Source organism: Salmo salar, chromosome ssa15, assembly GCF_905237065.1.
Source record: "Salmo salar chromosome ssa15, Ssal_v3.1, whole genome shotgun sequence".
NCBI classification, from domain to species: domain Eukaryota; kingdom Metazoa; phylum Chordata; class Actinopteri; order Salmoniformes; family Salmonidae; genus Salmo; species Salmo salar.
This window is the reverse complement of record NC_059456.1, coordinates 105,233,213-105,255,532: the sequence shown is the minus strand read 5'-3', so window position 1 is coordinate 105,255,532 and position 22,320 is coordinate 105,233,213. Positions and strand designations below refer to the sequence as shown.

Sequence of the window (22,320 nt, the reverse complement as noted above, 5' to 3'; positions counted from 1 at the left end):
ATTTCAAGACATGGCATATGGGGGGGGGGGGTGCAGTGAAACACCCAATGGGTTGGACGATACTCTTTTCCTCATATATATGCTTAAATACTGGAAGTCAAATCATACTCCAACATTATCAGAATGTAAGAATCAAATGATTTACTATTTAAATATTGAAAACAATCTAGCTACAGACAGAAACAACATTACACAAATGTAAAATCATATGGAGCAGAGTTTTACAGGCATTAGAGACGACACTGGGTATGGATAAGGGGGGAACATTGTGGTCTGAGCAAGCGTGATGTCTTTAACGTTTGTGGGAAAAGTATGTTACTGTATGTAAATGTTCAGTTGTCTATTTTTGTGCATTTTATGTTTTGGTTTATTATCAAAATCTAAAAGTTGTAAAATATATTTTAGCTTAACTTGTTGCAGAGGAGAGGTAACGTTAAATGACCTGTTCTGTCCAATGACAGCGATGAAACCTTGTGGATTCTATCTCCTCTGAATTAATGCATTTTGTATTTATTTAATTAAAGCTATCACACCTCTTAGACTATGAGCAATTAAATGACTACGTGTCCCAATTAAATGACACCATATTATCTATTCAGTGCACTACTTTTGAAGGGAATATGGTATTATCTATAGAGTGCACTACTTTTGAAGGGTATATGGTACTATTTGGCGTGCACACATTCTGTTCTGGATCAATCCACTAATTGGCATTACATTGATAACGTCCCCAAGGCTATTATCTTGCATTTCATTCTGGACAGTGACTGATTTCACTGGACCATTGTGCTTTGACCTAGCCGAACAAAGATATTTACCTGCGTTTATCCTGACGGTGTGTAGCCAAAGCCTATATCACTGACATAATGAAATATAAAATGTCACGGCACTGATTAGTTAGGCTACCTCTGTAAATAATATACTGATTTAAGTGTCCTTTGTGTCAAGAGGTAGTTATCGTTGCTTTTCTGGTGACGCACAGTGCAGAGCAGACAGACCACAGACACACGCAGACGGCGGCTGTTTTGAGAATCAGCACCATGGACAACGGTAAGGCTGCGCGGCGGTCACTCGCTCCATCCGTCGTCGGTTTGAAACTAGAACACTCTGTTTTATCGATAAAATCGCATCAACGTAAAACTGATCGGAATAGCTCACTTTTCAAACAAACACAACTCCAAACCAACAAAACTAAACTAAACCTCACAGGCAGGCTTTAGGCATATAGCATAAACGTTGGAAAGAAGAGTAGCCTAAAATAGTTCTGAAACGTACAGAAACGTGCCTGGTCTGCAATCAACTTTGTTTAGGTGATACAAACACGAGAACATGTGATATAAACAATACGTTAATAAATGAAATATACATAAACAACAACAAAACCTGTAAACATTAATCTAACCTCTCTTTAATACATTATAATGTAAAAGGTTAAGCACCCCATGTATACCCCGTGAAGTGCCGGAAATAACGCGAGAGGACTGAGGATGGTCTCATAGAATAGAATAGAATGGACTAAAATAGAATAGAATAATTTTATTTTCCCCACAGGGATCTTCAACTATAAACTTTATACGGTTATCCATGGTCTATACCTGCATAGACCTGGCCAGCCCTAGCCTTTGGGGGGGGGGGCTGTCTACCTGGTCGGTAAATCGACCATGACCTACTACGAGTTTATATAGCTAGCTAGACTAATTTACTGATCTAAAATATGTTAGCTGACATGGTTAATTGAGTGACTGTCAGTGACTAACATAATAAAAAACTGCAGATGCACAACTAAATTTAGAAATTACACCTTCTGTATTCTACTATTGTTACTTTAAACAGTAAGTTTAAGACCCTGGCTGAGTTTTTTTTTTTGTCTGCGGTGGTTTTATGCAGCTCATGCCTAAGGCCGGCCCTCAAACATGTATGTTTCACTTACAACTGAATACACCAGAGGAAAATAGTAACTTCAAAATAAATAAAAAAAACGGCCTTGACTAAATTGTTGAAAATACCAATGAAATTGGTTAGAGGCAATGGTTCTTGTTAACTGTATCTCACCTTTGGTATCCTTAGCCATTAAACCAGTTTTAAAAGGGAACAAAAAAACTGAACATTCTGCACCATTGCAGTCCATTGTATATATACTCCAATATATTTGATATTATCTGTAAATCACTTTTGGACTCTTGCTAACAGAAGCATTTATTTACATGTTTCCCGTGACAGACAGAGGTTAGCCAGACACATCATGTCCGTAGACTACAAACAATAAAACAGCCGCAATATCTCCAGAAAACACACAGGGCTCGTAGACTACGGTGCGCGAATCTGATAGAGGACGCAAGAGGAAGGAAGGTAAATGGAGGGAAGAAGAGAAGAGAGAGGAAGATAAAAACAGGGTGAAGACACCGATAACTATATCTCCTCGCCTGAGGGAAAAAAAATAAGCTAAAACGAAAAAGAAAACCGGAGGAACCAACCACTCCTCTCCCCTTTATAGTTCGTCTGTTGTTATTAAGGGGCGGGAAATGTTTTCTCTCGTCCTAGACCTACACTAACGGAAATCTGTACCGCTGGCAACTATGGGAAACAGGACAGCCAGAGACTGAGATACCTAACAGGCAACAACCCCCCAAAAATCAACAAAAATAAACAAGTTATCGGAACCGTTTGGGAATGCACAAGAGGGGACTGCGCTAGGAGGACTCATAACAGACCGTTGTAATAGCATCGTGAATAACCGTAAGGTGTTTGTATGCTACATGAGACTGTACCGTGTGAGAATGCTTACCTGCTTATAAATGTAGCCTATTCATGGGTTTCGTCACATTCCGCAGTTCAGTCTGTGTAAAAATAAAAATATGTATGGTGATGTTAATGTAGCTGTATGTATCCTATTCCTCTGCTATGATCACACACATAGTTTGGACATTGGAACTGTTGCGGGTTAAAACCAACTGATTTACTAACACCAGGCAACCCATGTTCGCGCATCGCATCAGTATGACACAAATATTACGGAGTGTTGGCTTGTGAACAGCGGTATGTGTGCCTGTCTGTGTGTTTGTCTCTATCCACAGACATACAGAGCAGACCTGTCTGCACTGAATATAATACACACAATGCACACTTCTGTCTGTGATGTCTCTCCACCTGATGAAGACATCTGTAAAGTTGAAATGATATGTTTGGGTGCAGGAATATAGCACTGGAGAGCAGCAATACTCTAGTGTGTGGGCCTCTCCTCATTCCTCTCCTCATTCCTTTCCTCATTCCTCTCCCCTTTCCTCATTCCTCTCCTCATTCCTCATGCCTCTCCTCATGCCTCTCCTCATTCCTCTCCTCATGCCTCTCCACATGCCTCTCCTCATTCCTCTCCACATGCCTCTCCTCATTCCTTTCCTCATGCCTCTACTCATTCCTCTCCTCATTTCTCCTCTCATTCCCCTCCCCATTCCTCTCCTTATTCCTTTCATCGCTCATCAGGTGGCACGTCACACACCTGTCTTTTCTCACGTGTCTGACTCTTACTATGCTGTCTCTTGTCATGGCAGCATTTGTCATGGAGTTCCTAAACGACTCGTTGGTCAGTGGATCAGACCTGGACCTGGACCTGAGAGCCCTCCACTTCTACAACGACTCTCTGCTCTTCCAGAACAACTTCAGCGGCGGGTACAACGAGACAGACGCCTTCCTGCCTGCCGGTGTCAAGATCACCATCGTTGCAGTCTACATGATGGTCTGCGTGGTGGGGCTTGTGGGTAACTGTCTGGTCATGTACGTCATCATCAGGTAAGGGCTCACGGTGGCCTCCTCTCTCTCTACCTGGTAGGATTGGTAGTCCTCACCTGTGTTTATCGGTGACACTGTAATAATGGAACAAAATGTGTGTGTGTGTGTGTGTGTGTGTGCTGTTATTCCGTCAGAGTGACCGCTGGTTTCTGGTGATGCTTTAAACCAACAAGTTGTTGCCTCCATCTAGCCAGCGCTTGCCTTCGCTCAACATTTATTGTTGGAATAAACAGTTGGGTCTCACTCAGACAAACCAAATAATTCAATCAGGAGTAGTCATTTTTCAAGAAAAAACATTTGTATAATTGTTTGTGTTTTTGTGTGTGTTTGTGTGTTTGTCTGTCTGTGAGAGAGAGAGAGCGCTAATTTCAATTCCTGAGTTAGAAATCAATATCTATACAGGTACAGGGTGTAGGGGCGGCAGGTAGCCTAGTGGTTAGAGTGTAGGGGCGGCAGGTAGCCTGGTGGTTAGAGTGTAGGGGCGGCAGGTAGCCTAGTGGTTAGAGTGGAGGGGCGGCAGGTAGCCTAGTGGTTAGAGTGTAGGGGCGGCAGGTAGCCTAGTGGTTAGAGTGTAGGGGCGGCAGGTAGCCTAGTGGTTAGAGTGGAGGGGCGGCAGGTAGCCTAGTGGTTAGAGTGGAGGGGCGGCAGGTAGCCTAGTGGTTAGAGTGTAGGGGAGGCAGGTAGCCTAGTGGTTAGAGTGTAGGGGCGGCAGGTAGCCTAGTGGTGAGTGTAGGGGCGGCAGGTAGCCTAGTGGTTAGAGTGTAGGGGCGGCAGGTAGCCTAGTGGTTAGAGTGTAGGGGCGGCAGGGTATCCTCGTGGTTAGAGTGTAGGGGAGGCAGGTTTCCTAGTGGTTAGAGTGTAGGGGAGGCAGGTAGCCTAGTGGTTAGAGTGGAGGGGAGGCAGGTAGCCTAGTGGTTAGTGTGTAGGGGAGGCAGGTAGCCTAGTTGTTAGAGTGTAGTGGCGGCAGGTAGCCTAGTGGTTAGAGTGTAGGGGCGGCAGGTAGCCTAGTGGTTAGAGTGTAGGGGCGGCAGGGAGCCTAGTGGTTAGAGTGTAGAGGCGGCAGGGAGCCTAGTGGTTAGAGTGTAGGGGCGGCAGGGAGCCTAGTGGTTAGAGTGTAGGGGCGGCAGGGAGGCTTCCAATCCCCGAGCTGAGAAGGTAAAAATCTGTCGTCCTAGGCCGTCATTGAAAATAAGAATTTGTTCTTAACTGATTTGCCTAGGTAAATAAATAAAAGCACTTGTCTCTGTTTTAGGGTCTGTGGCAATATGTGGATTAAAATACTTTTGTGCGGCAATATGAGGGCCCGAAACACTTTAGTGTCACCAGGGAAGCCAAACAGCCCCCCAAAAACAAGCCATTTTACCACCTATGTGTTGATAATTGTGCTGTTTGCTCTTTAAAACCTGTTAATTCATATGCCTTGCCACCGTGATCTAGAGGCCTAAAGGCCGAGACAATAAGAAAACACAGTGTTGGAATAAATTCAACCACACCGTTGTTTTATCACAAAACTGGAGAGCAACATCTGTCTGGCGACATCTGTCTGGCGAAGTCCACATAACATGTTGAATGTAACAAACAGTTACATGACCTACTGTATGGTCAAACAAGTTCATGTTTCCGACATTTTCCGAGGACTAAACAACTGCTGATTTAAAACCACAGAGAGTTTACCGCAAGTCGCAAAGTAAACAGGAGCTGCCACCATTATTCCAACACCATTTCAACATCATCAAATCACCTCTGCTTAGTCTAATACAGTGACAACTAAAATATACCAAAAACTATTTAGTCCAATCAATCTAAGCTACATATCTTTTTAACCAGACAAGTCAGTTAAGAACAAATTCTTATTTACAATGATGACCTAGGAACAGTGGGTTAACTGCCTTGTTCAGGGGCATAACGATAGATTTTTTTTACCTTGTCAGCTCGGGGATCCGATTTAGCAATCTTTCGGTTACTGGCCCAACGCTCTAACCACTAGGCTACCTGCCACCTCTGTGATGTGGCTGTCCATGATACTGATTTCTGTGTGTGTGTGTGTGTGTGTGTGTGTGTGTGTGTGTGTGTGCGCACACAAGTAGAAAACATGACTCACCCTACTTGCAGAGAAACGCCAATGCCATCCTCCTCTTTCATGTTGCCTAAATGATCTATGACTCTGTCATACAGTGCACACTTCTAGTTTTTGTTGTCCAAGGTTACCTGGGTAAAATGCTTGCTCGCTATAATCATTGGCCAGTATGGAGAATTAAGTAAAACCACAAGTCCAAATCCCTATTTACATCTATGGCTAATTTAGGAAAGGGATAATTTTAGCTAGCTACACACTGGAGGACAACAACACATCGAGATGCAACCATTCAAGTTGTTTTCTGTCAATGACGTTTGGCTTCTGATGTGATGGGTGTGAAGCCAAATCCAAACTGGCTTCCCTTGACACTTTGTTTTTGGTGGGCCAGGACCATTCACAGTTGAGCTCACACAGTTGATGCAGACACGCTGATTGGCTATTATTATTATTATTATTATTCAATGCTACAGGCTGCAACAATGTCACTCTTGTTGACCAGACAGCATCAGATAGATACGCTACACATACTGAGACTGAGGGGCGATGTTTCGTTCGCTTGGATACTTTCTCTGGCGAGATACATTCAGCCTCTTGCATTCAGCCTCAGCCTCTTGGATGCTTTCTCTGGTGAGATACATTCAGCCTCTTGCATTCAGCCTCAGCCTCTTGCATGCTTTCTCTGGCGAGATACATTCAGCCTCTTGCATTCAGCCTCAGCCTCTTGGATGCTTTCTCTGGTGAGAAACATTCAGCCTCTTGCATTCAGCCTCAGCCTCTTGCATGCTTTCTCTGGCGAGATACATTCAGCCTCTTGCATTCAGCCTCAGCCTCTTGGATGCTTTCTCTGGCGAGATACATTCAGCCTCTTGCATTCAGCCTCAGCCTCTTGGATGCTTTCTCTGGTGAGATACATTCAGCCTCTTGCATTCAGCCTCAGCCTCTTGCATGCTTTCTCTGGCGAGATACATTCAGCCTCTTGCATTCAGCCTCAGCCTCTTGGATGCTTTCTCTGGCGAGATACATTCAGCCTCTTGCAAATTGAAGGAAATCTATTTTTCTTTTTGGGGGGATGGACGACGCTTGGCTTCCCTTGGCACCCATGAATACATGCCACTGCTCAGTGTGTTCTTTTATGATATGAACATGGGAAATACAACAATGAAAACCGATTACTTAAAAGTTCCTCGTCACATTTTGCAACACTGTTCAGGCTACCTAACACCTCTTACCTTAAACATACATATCTTTTTGAACCTTAGTTTCTATAGAAACCCCTGTTAGTTGTTTTAGCACCACCTAGTGGCAGTTTAAATGAGGAAGTGCAGAATTGACCTGTTTGTGTCATGTGAAATTTAACTAATTTGTACGATGTGAAAGTGTGACAGAGTAGTTACAATCTATCAACATCCTTCTGTAGAAGATTTGTAAGATGTAATGTCTATAAGTACATTTTTTTAAATTAACACAATATTAATGTTTATCCACCATTGTTTTTGATGTTTCTGTGAATATCAAAACATTTAGTTAGCTTTTAGCTACTTAGCATCAGCTTCTGTGCTGTTATCCATAGGGACAACTAGCTCAGCAATATCAAGCATACGTATTGCATTTTAGTAACTTTATTTCCTACATTTAATACAGTTATTTTGAAGGACATTCTGTACTCTTGTCTCTGTAACTTTACCACAACCTTTTGCCTTTGTTATTCAAGTTAACTTCCAAAAACGGCACGATGCTTCTCATGGAGTTATTGGAATGAGTATTTAGCTAACTGGGTAACTGTACAATTAGCAAGCAGTACAACACTTCTTTATTCGTATCTTCTTTAGGCAGGAGAAAGGATCCAATTCCAGACAGGGCCACGTATTTCCAACCAACCGTCATCCACTCTTTACATATCGCCAGTAGAATTGTTATGACAAATTCAGCAACCCTAGACAGGAAAGGGTAGAGAAAAATTGCCACATATTTCACCCACTTTATCATAGAAAAAAGGATTTCTGTGGAATATAATGGTGCTACTATGAGGCTACAGATTCATGTCCAATATCTAGAGAATTAACCACCTGTGTCTGGCCTGCTCTCCACACGGTATTACACCTGTGTTCTTCCCAAATGGTGCATTACTCCTTATGTAAGCCCATAGGGGTCCTGGTCAAAAGTAGTGCACTACATAGGGACCAGGGTGCCATTTGGGACGCAACCTGATGACCTAGAGGCCAGAGAGGGAGCATACTTTGCATTTCTGTAGGATACCTTACTGTACGCTTTTTTTTTTTAAACGTAGGTAGGTGCATCGCTTTGTTACCAGAGGCCACGTTCCAGGCTGACTTACGTACAGTACCAGTCAAGAGTTTGGATACACTTACTCATTCCATGGTTTTTCTTTGTTTTTTAAAATTATTTTCTATATTGTACTGTGAAATAATAGTGAAGACATCAAAACTATGAAATAACACATATGGAATCATGTAGTATCCAAAAAAGTGTTAAACGAATCAAACTATATTTTATATTTGAGATTCTTCAAAGTAGCCGCCCTTTGCCTTGATGACAGCTTTGCACACTCTTGACATTCTCTCAACCAGCTTCATGAGGTAGTCACCTGGAATGCATTTCAATTAACAGGTGTGCCTTGTTAAAAGTTCATTTGTGGAATTTCTTTCCTTATTCATGCGTTTGAGCCAATTAGTTGTGTTGTGACAAGGTAGGGGAGGTATACAGAAGATAGCCCTATTTGGTAAAACACGAAGTCCAAATTATGGCAAGAACAGCTCAAATAAGCAAAGAGAAACGGCAGTCCATCATTACTTTAAAACATGAAGATCAGTCAATCTGGAAAATGTCAAGAACTTTGAAAGTTTCTTCAAGTGCAGTCGCAAAAACCATCAAGGGCTATGATGAAACTGGCTCTAATGAGGACCGCCACAGGAAAGGAAGACCCAGAGTTACCTCTGCTGCAGAGGATAAGTTCATTAGAGTTACCAGCCACAGAAATTGCAGCTCAAATAATTGAGTTCAAGTAACACACATCTCAACATCAACTGTTCAAAGGAGACTGTATAAATTAGGCCTTCGTGGTCTAATTGCTGCAAAGAAACCACTACTAAAGGATCTCTCTGTACTTTGCTCCGTTCATCTTTTCCTCAATCCTGACTAGTCTCCCAGTCCCTTCCGCTGAAAAACATCCTCACAGCATGATGCTGCCACCACCATGCTTCACCGTAGGGATGGTGCCAGGTTTGCTCCAGATATGACACTTGGCATTCAGGCCAAAGAGTTCTATCTTGGTTTATCATACCAGAGAATCTTGTTTCTCATGGTCTGAGAGTCCTTTAGGTGACTTTTGCCAAACTCCAAACGGGCTGTCATGTGCCTTTTACAGAGGAGTGGCTTCCGTCTGGCCACTGTACCATAAAGGCCTGATTGGTGGAGTGCTGCAAAGATGGTTGTCCTTATGGAAGGTTCTCCCATCTCCACAGAGGAACTCTGGAGCTCTGTCAGAGTGACCATCAGGTTCTTGGTCACCTCCCTGTCCAAGGTCAACCTCTCCTGATTGCTCAGTTTGGCCGGGTGGCCAGCTCTAGGAAGAGTCTTGGTGGTTCAAAACTTCTTCTATTTAAGAATGATGGAGGCCACTGTGTTCTTGGAGACCTTCAATGCTGCAGAAATGTTTTGGTACCCATCACCAGAATTGTTCTTCGACACAATCCTGTCTCGGAGCTCTAAAGAGAATTCCTTCGACCTCACGGCTTGGTTTTTTCTCTGACATGCACTGTCAACTGTGGGACCTTTATATCGACAGGTGTGTGCCTTTCCAAATCATGTCTAATCAATTGAATATACCACAGATGGACTCCAATCAAGTTTTAGAAACATCTCAAGGATGATCAATGGAAATAGGATGCACCTGAGCTCAATTTCTTTCTCATTGCAAAGTGTCTGAATAGTTATGTAAGTAAGGTATTTCTGTTTTTTATTTGCTAAAATGGAGGGGCCCCCACGGGGGGCCAGTACGAGGAAGAAAAAAAAAATGTATGAAATGTATGCATTCACTACTGTAAGTCGCTCTGGATAAGAGCGTCTGTTTAAATGACTAAAATGTAAAAAATGTAAAAAATGAAAAAGTCAAGGGGTCTGAATACTTTCCGAATGTACTGCACTGTTGGAGCTAGGATCACAAGCATTTTGCTACATCTGCAATAACATCTGCTAAATATGTGTACGCAACCAATACAATTCGATTTTATTCAACACAAATGTCAATGAGCGTAATCACTATCTTTCCATTGTGGTACCTCAAACTGTCATGATTACCAGCTGAGATAAAGTCTTATGATTTTGATTTTACAGAGTTTGTCTGAACAGTGTCTTATCACCCTAACGCCTAGTCTGAGCAGTGTCTTATCACCCTAACGCCTAGTCTGAGCAGTGTCTTATCACCCTAGCGCCTAGTCTGAGCAGTGTCTTATCATCCTAACGCCTAGTCTGAGCAGTGTCTTATCATCCTAACGCTTAGTCTGAGCAGTGTCTTATCATCCTAACGCCTAGTCTGAGCAGTGTCTTATCATCCTAACGCCTAGTCTGAGCAGTGTCTTATCACCCTAACGCCTAGTCTGAGCAGTGTCTTATCACCCTAACGCCTAGTCTGAGCAGTGTCTTATCATCCTAACGCCTAGTCTGAGCAGTGTCTTATCATCCTAACGCCTAGTCTGAGCAGTGTCTTATCATCCTAACCCTTAGTCTGAGCAGTGTCTTATCATCCTAACGCCTAGTCTGAGCAGTGTCTTATCATCCTAACGCCTAGTCTGAGCAGTGTCTTATCATCCTAACGCCTAGTCTGAGCAGTGTCTTATCACCCTAACGCCTAGTCTGAGCAGTGTCTTATCACCCTAACGCCTAGTCTGAGCAGTGTCTTATCATCCTAACGCCTAGTCTGAGCAGTGTCTTATCATCCTAACGCCTAGTCTGAGCAGTGTCTTATCATCCTAACGCCTAGTCTGAGCAGTGTCTTATCACCCTAACGCCTAGTCTGAGCAGTGTCTTATCATCCTAATGCCTAGTCTGAGCTGAGGTGCGTTTGTTGTTGTCTTAAAAACAGGAGTCCTGTGACCTTTTCTGAGATGCTTTGTGGATACATATCAGCTAACCACGTCATATTATATAGCAATCTGATGCCAGATTGTTGACAGTCCAGTCGATGATATAGCATGCAACCATTAGTTGACGAGACCAGGGGTATATTCACTAGGAACCAAATAGAAACAAACAGAAGCAAACGGAACGAAACAGGAAGGGACCGACCTGAATTTGTCCAGTAAAAAAAAAAAAAAGTTTTCTGTGCAAAACGTTTTGCGGCGGAAACCGACTAATGAATACGAAACAAGACCAGAAAATCACCTGTTTAAATTTGGAATGTGCTCCATCTCTCCCTGCAGGAGACCATGTTGCAATAGATTACATGGAAGTCAGCAGCCTGCAGCGGACTCCCAAATAGAACCCTATTCTCTATACAGTGAGGGAAAAAAGTATTTGATCCCCTGCTGATTTTGTACGTTTGCCCCACTGACAAAGAAATGATCAGTGTATAATTTTAATGGTAGGTTTATTTGAACAGTGAGAGACAGAATAACAAAAAAATCCAGAAAAACGCATGTCAAAAATGTTATAAATTGATTTGCATTTTAATGAGGGAAATAAGTATTTGACCCCTCTGCAAAACATGACTTAGTACTTGGTGGCAAAACACTTGTGGGCAATCACAGAGGTCAGACGTTTCTTGTAGTTGGCCACCAGGTTTGCACACATCTCAGGAGGGATTTTGTCCCACTCCTCTTTGCAGATCTTCTCCAAGTCATTAAGGTTTCGAGGCTGACGTTTGGCAACTCGAACCTTCAGCTCCCTCCACAGCTTTTCTATGGGATTAAGGTCTGGAGACTGGCTAGGCCACTCCAGGACCTTAATGTGCTTCTTCTTGAGCCACTCCTTTGTTGCCTTGGCCATGTGTTTTGGGTCATTGTCATGCTGGAATACCCATCCACGACCCATTTTCAATGCTCTGGCTGAGGGAAGGAGGTTCTCACCCAAGATTTGATGGTACATGGCCCCGTCCATCGTCCCTTTGATGCGGTGAAGTTGTCCTGTCCCCTTAGCAGAAAAACACCCCCAAAGCATAATGTTTCCACCTCCATGTTTGACGGTGGGGATGGTGTTCTTGGGGTCATAGGCAGCATTCCTCCTCCTCCAAACACGACGAGTTGAGTTGATGCCAAAGAGCTCCATTTGGTCTCATCTGACCACAACACTTTCACCTAGTTGTCCTCTGAATCATTCAGATGTTCATTGGCAAACTTCAGACGGGCATGTATATGTGCTTTCTTGAGCAGGGGGACCTTGCAGGCGCTGCAGGATTTCAGTCCTTCACGGCGTAGTGTGTTACCAATTGTTTTCTTGGTGACTATGGTCCCAGCTGCCTTGAGATCATTGACAAGATCATCTCGTGTAGTTCTGGGCTGATTCCTCACCGTTCCTCATGATCATTGCAACTCCACGAGGTGAGATCTTGCATGGAGCCCCAGGCCGAGGGAGATTGACAGTTCTTTTGTTTCTTCCATTTGCGAATAATCACACCAACTGTTGTCACCTTCTCACCAAGCTGCTTGGCGATGGTCTTGTAGCCCATTCCAGCCTTGTGTAGGTCTACAATCTTGTCCCTGACATCCTTGGAGAACTCTTTGGTCTTGGCCATGGTGGAGTTTGGAATCTGATTGATTGATTGCTTCTGTGAACAGGTGTCTTTTATACAGGTAACAAGCTGAGATTAGGAGCACTCCCTTTAAGAGTGTGCTCCTAATCTCAGCTCGTTACCTGTATAAAAGACACCTGGGAGCCAGAAATCTTTCTGATTGAGAGGGGGTGAAATACTTATTTTTGACATGCGTTTTTCTGGATTTTTGGGTTGTTATTCTGTCTCTCACTGTTCAAATAAACCTACCATTAAAACTTTAGACTGATCATTTCTTTGTCAGTGGGCAAATGTACAAAATCAGCAGGGGCTCAAATACTTTTTTCCCTCACTGTATAGTCCACTAAGATGGGCCCTGGTCAAAAGTAGTGCATTATATAGTGAGCTGTAGTGTTGCATGCTGGGAATTGACAGTGATGTAGGGTACTTGTGGAAAACCACCCTGTCAGGAGACAGGAGAGTAGATGGGGTTTGAAGGAGAAAACAGCAAGACACTCGTATTTCACATCTGCAGTGCAATCTTTGTTTCCATTTTCCTCCAGCTCTATGTCTCTCCTCCACCTCTACCTCCATCTCGCTCTCTCTATCTCTCCTCCATCTCTCATATACACATATATATATCAATGAATTGGCGATGGCACTAGAGCAGTCTGCAGACCTCAGTAAGTCTAAAATAATGGTCTTACAAAAAAGGTCGTTTCCAGGACCACAAATACAAATTCCATCTAGACACTGTTACCCTAGAACGCACAAAAAAACTATACATAACTCATCCTAAACATCAGCACCACAGGTAACTTCCACAAAGCTTTGAATGATCTGAGAGACAAGGCAAGAACGGCCTTCTATGCCATCAAAAGGAATTCAACATACCAATTAGGATCTGGCAAAAAGTACTTGAATCAGTTATAGAACCCATTGCCCTTTATGGTTGTGAGGTCTGGGTTCCGCTCACCAACCAAGAATTCACAAAATGGGACAAACACAAAATTGAGACTCTGCATGCAGAATTCTGCAAAAATATCCTCTGTGTACAACGTAAAACATCAAATGAATGCATGCAGAGCAGAATTAGGCCGATACCCACGAATTATGAAAAAAATCCAGAAAAGAGCCAATAAATTCTACAACTATCTAAAAGCGATTCCCAAACCTTCCATAACAAAGCCATCACCTACAGAGAGATGAACCTGGAGAAGAGTCCCCTAAGCAAACTGGTCCTTGGGTTCTGCTTACAAACACAAACAGACCCCACAGAGCCCCAGGACAGCAACACAATTAGACCCAACCAAATCATGAGAAAACAAAAAGATAATTACTTGACACATTGGAAAGAATTAACAAAAAAAACAGAGCAAACTATAATACCATTTGGTCCTAAACAGAGAGTACACAGTGGCAGAATATCTAACTACTGTGACTGACCCAAACTTAAGGAAACCTTTGACTATGTACAGACTCAGTGAGCATAGCCTTGGTATTAAGAAAGGCCGCCGTAGGCAGACCTGGCTCTCAAGAGAAGACAGGCTATGTGCACACTGCCCACAAAATGAGGTGGAAACTGAGCTGCACTTTAACTTCCTGCTAAATGTATGACCATATTAGAGACACATATTTCCCTCAGATTACACAGACCCACAAAGAATTTGAAAACAAATCCAATGTTGATAAACTTCCATATCTACTGGGTGAAATACCACAGTGTGACATCACAGCAGCAAGATTTGTGACCTGTTGCCACGAGAGAACCAACCAGTGTCAAACAAACACCAACTATTTGCATATTGTTAAAACATTGTATAGAGACATAAAATGACTTTTGAAATGTCTCTATTCTTTTTGGAACTTTTGTGAGTGTAATGTTAAGTGTTCATTTTTATTGTTTATCAAACTTTGTTTATCATCTATTTAACTTGGTTTGGCAATGTTAACATATGTTTCCCATGTATGGTCGGTAGCCTAGTGGTTAGAGCATTGAGCCAGTAACTGAAACGTGGCTGGATCAAATCCCAGAGCTGACAATGTAAAAATATATTGTTCTACCCCTGAACCAGGCAATTAACCCACTGTGCTGTGGATGTCGATTAAGGCAGCTCCCCGCACCTGATTCAGAGGGATTGGGTTAAGACATATTTCGGTTGAAGTTGTTCAACTGACTATGTATTTCCCTTTCCAGATTAAGCCCCTTGAATTGAATTGAGGGAGAGAGAGAGCATCCAATGCGATGATCTTATCTGAAATCTTCAGTAACACTTTATTTGTATATTCCTAGAGACTATCAGTAACATCTCAACTAACCTTAACCCTTAGTTTTACCCTAACCACAACCCCAGCAAGCAGTTGCTTATCAACAGATAGTTTGTGACCATCTGTAGAGCATCTGGAGTTTCCAAATAAAATGTCACCAAATATTCTCATATTTCCTCTCAAGCTGCTATGAATGTCAAGGAGTGGGAGTGTAGCTTTTCAATGACTTGACACAACAAATGTTTTAGAAGATCCAGCACACACGGTATGATGCACAAACCAGGGTTGTCCATGTATTTATCCCTTTACAGAGGTTCTCGATTAAAAACACTGTTACCTCGGTAACACTGGCACTTTTGTTTACTATTTGGAACGTGGAAGTGAGGTGTGAGAAAGTGGGAGGAATCAGAGTGATGAAAGCTGAGAGGTTATAGGAAGTGTTCCCTGTCACAGTCTGCAGAGTACGCTCTTTTCAATACTGTAAACCTGGCTTACTGCAGACTCAGAGTAAGCTGTTTTCTTTGCTTGTTTTATGTATGCAGTGACTGTACCGTAGCTTGGATAAAATAGCATGTCTGCCAAATGGCATACAGTGGAATCGGAAAGTATTCAGACCTCTTGACTTTTTACACATTTTGTTACGTTACAGCTTTATTCTAAAATGGATTAAAAACAGTCCTTTTCCTCTCCTTCCAGTTATCTGCTGCCAATGACTGGAACGAACTACAAAAATCTCTGAAACTGGAAACACTTATCTCCCTCACTAGCTTTAAGCACCAGCTGTCAGAGCAGCTCACAGATCACTGCACCTGTACACAGCCCATCTATAAATAGCCCAAACAACTACCTCTTCCCCTATTGTATTTATTTATTTATTTATTTTGCTCCTTTGCACCCCAGTATTTCTACTTTGCACACTCATCTACTGTCAAGTCTACCATTCCAGTGTTTAATTGCTATATTGTATTTACTTTGCCACCATGGCCTATTTATTGCCTTTACCTCCCTTATCTCACCTCATTTGCTCACATTGTATATAGACTTATGTTTCTACTGTATTGTTGACTGTATGTTTGTTTTACTCCATGTGTAACTCTGTGTTGTTATATGTGTCGAACTGCTTTGCTTTATCTTGGCCAAGTCGCAGTTGTAAATGAGAACTTGTTCTCAACTTGCCTACCTGGTTAAATAAAGGTGAAATAAAATAAAATAAAAAAAATCTATCTACACACAATACCCCATAATGACATCATAGTACCCCATAATGACAAAGTGAAAATAGTTTTTTTGAAATGTTTGCAAATGTATTAAAAATAAAAAACAGAAATACCTTATTTACATAAGTATTCAGACCCTTTTAAAATACCAAATACCAAGACCCTTTGCTATGAGACTCGAAATTGAGCTCAGGTGCATCCTGTTACCATTGATCGTCCTTGAGATGTTTCTACAACTTGATTAGAGTCCACCTGTGGTAAATTCAATTGATTGGACATGATTTGGAAAAGCAACACGTCTATTTAAGGTCCCACAGTTGACAGTGCACGTCAGAGCAAAAACCAAGCCATAAGGTCGAAGGAATTGTCCGTAGAGCTCCGAGACAGGATTGTGTTGAGCCACAGATCTGGGGAAGGGTACCAAAACATGTCTGCAGCATTGAAGGTCCCCAAGAATGCAGTGGCCTCCATCATTTTTAAATGGAAGAAGTTTTGAACTACCAAGACTCTTCCTAGACCTGGCTGTCCAGCCAAACTGAGCAATCGGGTGGGAAGGGCCTTGGACAGGGAGGTGACCAAGAACCCAATGGTCACTCTGACAAAGCTCTAGTGTTCCTCTGTGGAGATGGGAGAACCTTCCAGAAGGCCAACCATCTTAGCAGCACTCCACCAATCAGGCCTTTATGGTAGAGTGGCTAGACGGAAGCCACTCCTCCGTAAAAGGCACGTCAGCCCTCAAGCCCAAACCAGTCCGTCGAACTGCCAGATGGTGATTCATCACTCCAGTGCACGCGTTTTTACTGCTCCAGAGTCCAATGGCCGCAAGCTTTACACCACTCCAGCCGACGCTTGGCATTGCACATGGTGATCTTAGGATTGTGTGCAGCTGCTAGTCCATGGAAACCCATTTCATGAAGCTCCTGATGAACAGTTATTGTGCTGTCGTTGATTCCAGCGGCAGTTTGAAACTCAGTAGGGAGTGTTGCAACCCGAAGACCCGTGATTTTTAGCTTCAGCACTCGGCGGTCTCGTTCTGTGAGCTTGTTGTGACCTACCACTTCACGGCTGAGCCGTTGTTGCTCCTAGACGTTTCCACTTCACTATAACAGCACTTACAGTTGACCGGGGCAGCTCTAGCAGGGCAGAAATTTGAGGAACTGACTATTTGTAAAGTTGGCATCCTATGATGGTGCCACGTTGAAATTCACTGAGCTCTTCAGTAAGGCCATTCTGCTGCCAATGTTTGACTATGGAGATTGCATGGCTGTGTGCTCGATTTTATATACCTGTCAGCAGCGGGTGTGGCTGAAATAGCCGAATCCACTAATTTGAAGGGATGTCCTCATACTTTTGTATACATAGTGTATCTTGTGCTTGGATAGTGACTTAGTCTGGATTTAATTCCAGTCTGCAAAATAATCGTTGCTATGTTGGAATCACGTCTCCATCTTAAACTAAAATCTAAGTTAAAGAAACCGAATGTACTTTAAATAAAGTTTGATTTGATTTAGTCCTATTCTTTAACTTTGCTTATTGGTGGAGATAGAGACATGAATCCCACATATTAATTATTCATTTGTAAACAAACTGGAAATAAAGTCAGACTAAAAGTCAGTGGCACAAAATATACATCTCCTTCAAATGTTCATATTTGGTTGCGTTGACAACCAAGCAAATTTCAATATCACTTTTGAAATGCAGTAAAAAGCCTATTAACGTGATGTGATGTGTAGTACTGCTGTGCACAATAATAAACCGCATACAAGGGTTGGCCCAGTCTGTTTGACTTGTATTAAAGTAGATATAGGAATAAGGTAATATGATCAATCAATAATAAATATACAATGTTAGTTCAGTTACCATAGAAAACGGTTAGTTACTGTTACCATAGAAAACTGTTAGTTACAGTTACCATAGAAAACTGTTAGTTATAGTTACCATAGAAAACTGTTAGTTACAGTTACCATAGAAAACTGTTAGTTCAGTTACCATAGAAAACTGTTAGTTACAGTTACCATAGAAAACTGTTAGTTACAGTTACCATAGAAAACTGTTAGTTACAGTTACCATAGAAAACTGTTAGTTACAGTTACCATAGAAAACTGTTAGTTACAGTTACCATAGAAAACTGTTAGTTACAGTTACCATAGAAAACTGATTCACCCATATATGCCTTCAATGTCTTCAAATATGAATCGTCCAGCCCGTTGGGTATCTCATTACACCACCACATATGTCATGTCTTGAATTTTGCAGACAGACGGATTAAAAGTAAGTTTACATTGTAATACTTGTTACACTTAACATTCTAACTCCGCCCGCAACCTCCGAACTTGATAACATTGAGTCATGATTAGTTTTAGACATGACTCTAGCGATGTGCTGTAGAATTTTCACTCTTGTTTAATGAATTCTATGCAAGTCTGTTGGGAGGGGGGGGCAGGTCTGATGGGAGGCTGTGTTTGGGACAGGTTTGATGGGAGGGGTGGCAGGTCTGATGGGGGGCTGTGTTTGGGACAGGTGCAGGTCTGATGGGGGGCTGGGTTTGATGAGAAGAGGGGGAATGAAGCGAGAGAGAGAGAGAGAGAGAGAGAGAGACTTACTTTCAGTTTGGTTTACCAGATATGTCCCTTATTATATATATATTTTTAATTTAACCTTTATTTAACTAGGCAAGTCAGTTAAGAACCAATTCTTATTTACAATGACGGCCTACATTGGCCAAACCAGGACAACGCAGGGCCAATTGTGCACTGCCCTATGGGACTCCCAATCAAGGCTGGTTGTGATACAGCCTGGATTTGAACCAGGGTGTCTGTACTGACACCTCGTGCACTGAGATGCAGTGCTAGAGGCCTCTAGTACTTAGATCACTGCCCCACTCGGGAGCCCCATAGATAAAGCCTACATAGATGCCTCATTAGGCCTACATAGATGCTTCATAAAGCCTACATAAAAGCTTCATACAGATTACATAAATGCTTCTTAAAGCCTACGTACATTATATTTCAACTCTACATAGATGCTTCATAAAGCCTAAATAAATGCTTCATAAAGCCTACATAGATTCTTCATAAAGCCTACATAAATGCTTGGTAAAACCTAATTAGGTTAAGGCATCAGAGCCCCCCACAGTGAGCCAGGGGGAGCAAAACACCAAACCTACCAGGTTCAATTAATTTAAAATCAATGAAATGTATTTTATAAAGCCCTTCATAAAGTGCTTTACAGATACCCTGCCTAAAACCACAAAGAGCAATGCAGAGGCAGAAGCACAGAGGCAGAAGCACAGAGGCAGAAGCACAGAGGCAGAAGCACAGAGGCAGAAGCACAGAGGCAGAAGCACAGAGGCAGAAGCACAGAGGCACAGAGGCTAGGAAAAACTCATTAGAAGGATCAGGTGTGTCATGCCCAATGAACCAATATTCCAACCCCCCTGTCCATCTTATCCATTAGTACGCTAAAAAAATACAGGATAATGTTTCTTTTACAAATCATTAATTCACTGATATCTGATCCTCTTATCTCTCCACGTGTTGCTATTTTGGACGCCATCATCGTTTCTAGAAACCAGATCTCTGTGTCCTCTCAGCCAACCCTTCTTTTGTGAAGTCTGTGTATTTGGCTCAAGTATTTTATGGATTTTATGTGGAAGCAGCCGTATGAATTTGTAAGAGTTAAATTTCACATTGGGGAAAATAAGGAATATATTACATCAATGGGCTCCAGAGTGGGTCAGCGGTTCTAAAGCACTGCATCTCAGTGCTAGAGGAGTCACTACAGACACCCTGGTTCGATCCCGGGCTGTATCACAACCGGCAGCGATTGGGAGTCCCATAGGGCGGAGCACAATTTGCCCAGCATAGTCCGGGTTTGGCAGCGGTAGGCCGTCAATGTAAAATAAGAATTTGTTCTTAACTGACTTGCCTAGTTAAATAAAGGTAAAAAAACGAAATTCTGAGACATTTATGTATGCTTGATGAGGCACCTAATATAGGCTTTTGAGACGTTTATGTAGGCTTTATTTAGTGGCTGTGAAGGTGTCTTTAACCCTTAACACCAATGTCTGTTACCTTATAGGACAGGGATCATCAACTAGATTAATCCGCGGGCCGATTTCTTCTGGAGCGGATGTTCAGGGGCCGGAACATGAATACGAATAATAGACTGCAAGAAGCCCAAACAGATATTGTCACGTCCTGACCAGCAGAGGGCGTTTTGCTTAGTCTTGGTCAGGATGTGGCAGGGGGTTTGTGTTTGTTAAATGTTGGGTTGATGATTGGGACTTCCAATTGAAGGCAGGTGTGTATAGTTGCCTTTGATTGGAAGTCCTATATAGGTGTGTGTGTTTGTCTTTGGGGTTGTGGGAAATTGTTTTTGCACTGCGTTTTAGATAGCCTGCAAAACTGTTGTAAATTGTGAGTACCGTTCATTGTTTTTGTTTTCCCTGTGGATGCTTTTTTTTCATTTACCAATTAAAAGAATGAGTGTCCACACTTCCGCTGCGCCTTGGTTCTTCTCTCTCCTGTCTGACATTTTCGCCGAAGAGTACGACTTATTTTGTGACAGATATAATATTGGACTAAAACATAATAATTTCAAACGTTGCTTACATTTGTAAACTCAGGACCCTGTCTTTCAAAGATAATTCGTAAAAATCCAAATAATTTCACAGATCATTGTAAAGGGTTTTTAAACACTGTTTCCCAGGCTTGTTCAATGAACCATAAACAATTAATGAAAATGCACCTGTGGAACGGTCGTTAAGACACTAACAGCTTACAGACGGTAGACAATTAAGGTCACAGTTATGAAAACTTAGGACACTAAAGAGGCCTTTCTACTGACTCTGAAAACAACAAAATAAAGATGCTCAGGGTCCCTGCTCATCTGCGTGAATGTGCCTTAGGAATGCTGCAAGGAGGCATGAGGACTGCAGATGTGGCCAGGGCAATAAATTGCAATGTCTGTACTATGAGACGCCTAAGACAGCACTACAGGGAGACAGGACGGAGAGCGGATCGTCCTCGCAGTGGCAGACCACGTGTAACAACACCTGCAAAGGATCGGTACATTTCCATTCCATCCAGTTCCATTTTGGTTAGTCACATGTCTGTGGAACTTGTTCAGTTTATGTCTCAGTTGTTGAATCTTGTTATGTTCATACAAACATTTAAACATGTTAAGTTTGCTGAAAATAAAACGCAGTTGACAGTGAGAGGACGTTTCTTTTTTTTGCTGAGATGATATGATCACTTGTCTATATTATGTGTGGGAATACTTAGGAACAGATTTCTTAAATTAAAATCACTTGGAGCTGATTTCCTGGTGTTTTTACAGTCTTTTATGTCCAACAATGAAAATTCCACACATGTTTTACATGTTTAAAATGTTTGCTCGTAAAACTAGGTGGGTGGGGGGGGGGGGGGGCTCATACAGAGTTGGTTGCAGCCGTACAGAGTTGGTTGCAGCCATACAGAGATGGTTACAGCCATACAGAGTTGGCTACAGTCATACAGAATTGGTTACAGCCATACAGAGTTGGCCACAGTCGTACAGAGTTGGCCACAGTCGTACAGAGTTGGCCACAGTCGTACAGAGTTGGCCACAGTCGTACAGAGTTGGCCACAGTCGTACAGAGTTGGCCACAGTCGTACAGAGTTGGCCACAGTCGTACAGAGTTGGCCACAGTCGTACAGAGTTGGCCACAGTCGTACAGAGTTGGTTACAGTCGTACAGAGTTGGTTACAGTCGTACAGAGTTGGTTACAGTCGTACAGAGTTGGTTACAGCCATACAGAGTTGGCCACAGTTTAAATATCATCCTCCAGTAAAGACAGATCAAATATTCCAGCAAATAATTTGGCTAAACTCCAACGTAATGATTTTAGAATAAAATACATTTTCTTGGAAAACAAACTACAAGAAGGGTATAATATTTATGAAGGACATTGTAAACGACTCATAGTGGATCTGGGAGAGGCTATTACTTTGCCTTTTACACTCATACTCATACACGGGTTGAAAATAGTAGATTTGGGCCTTGATAAGTGGCGGTCCTCGTGGTCTCAACTTCTTGTTGCGATTTAGAATAGTTGGTTACAGATGCCTTAAAATAAAAAAGTAGGGACGATGATCAGAATACCAGTCAGTATCTGGTGTGATCCCCATTTGCTTCATGCAGCGTGACACATCTCCTTCGCATAGAGTTGATCAGGATGTTGATTGGCCTGTGGAATGTTGTCCCAC

General features: G+C 42.4%; 1 protein-coding gene across 1 annotated transcript in view; it reads left to right on the top strand.

Annotated features, from left to right (window-relative positions):
* The first annotated feature begins 2,264 nt into the window (after nt 1–2,264).
* Nucleotides 2,265–22,320, top strand: part of LOC106572940 (nociceptin receptor) — a 57,134-nt gene continuing 37,078 nt past the window's right edge. The window contains exons 1-2 of the mRNA XM_014147532.2: nt 2,265–2,736; nt 3,549–3,786. Coding sequence (XP_014003007.1) covers nt 3,557–3,786 — 230 coding nt within the window. The 5' untranslated portion in view covers nt 2,265–2,736; nt 3,549–3,556. The remainder of the gene's footprint in view (nt 2,737–3,548; nt 3,787–22,320) is intronic.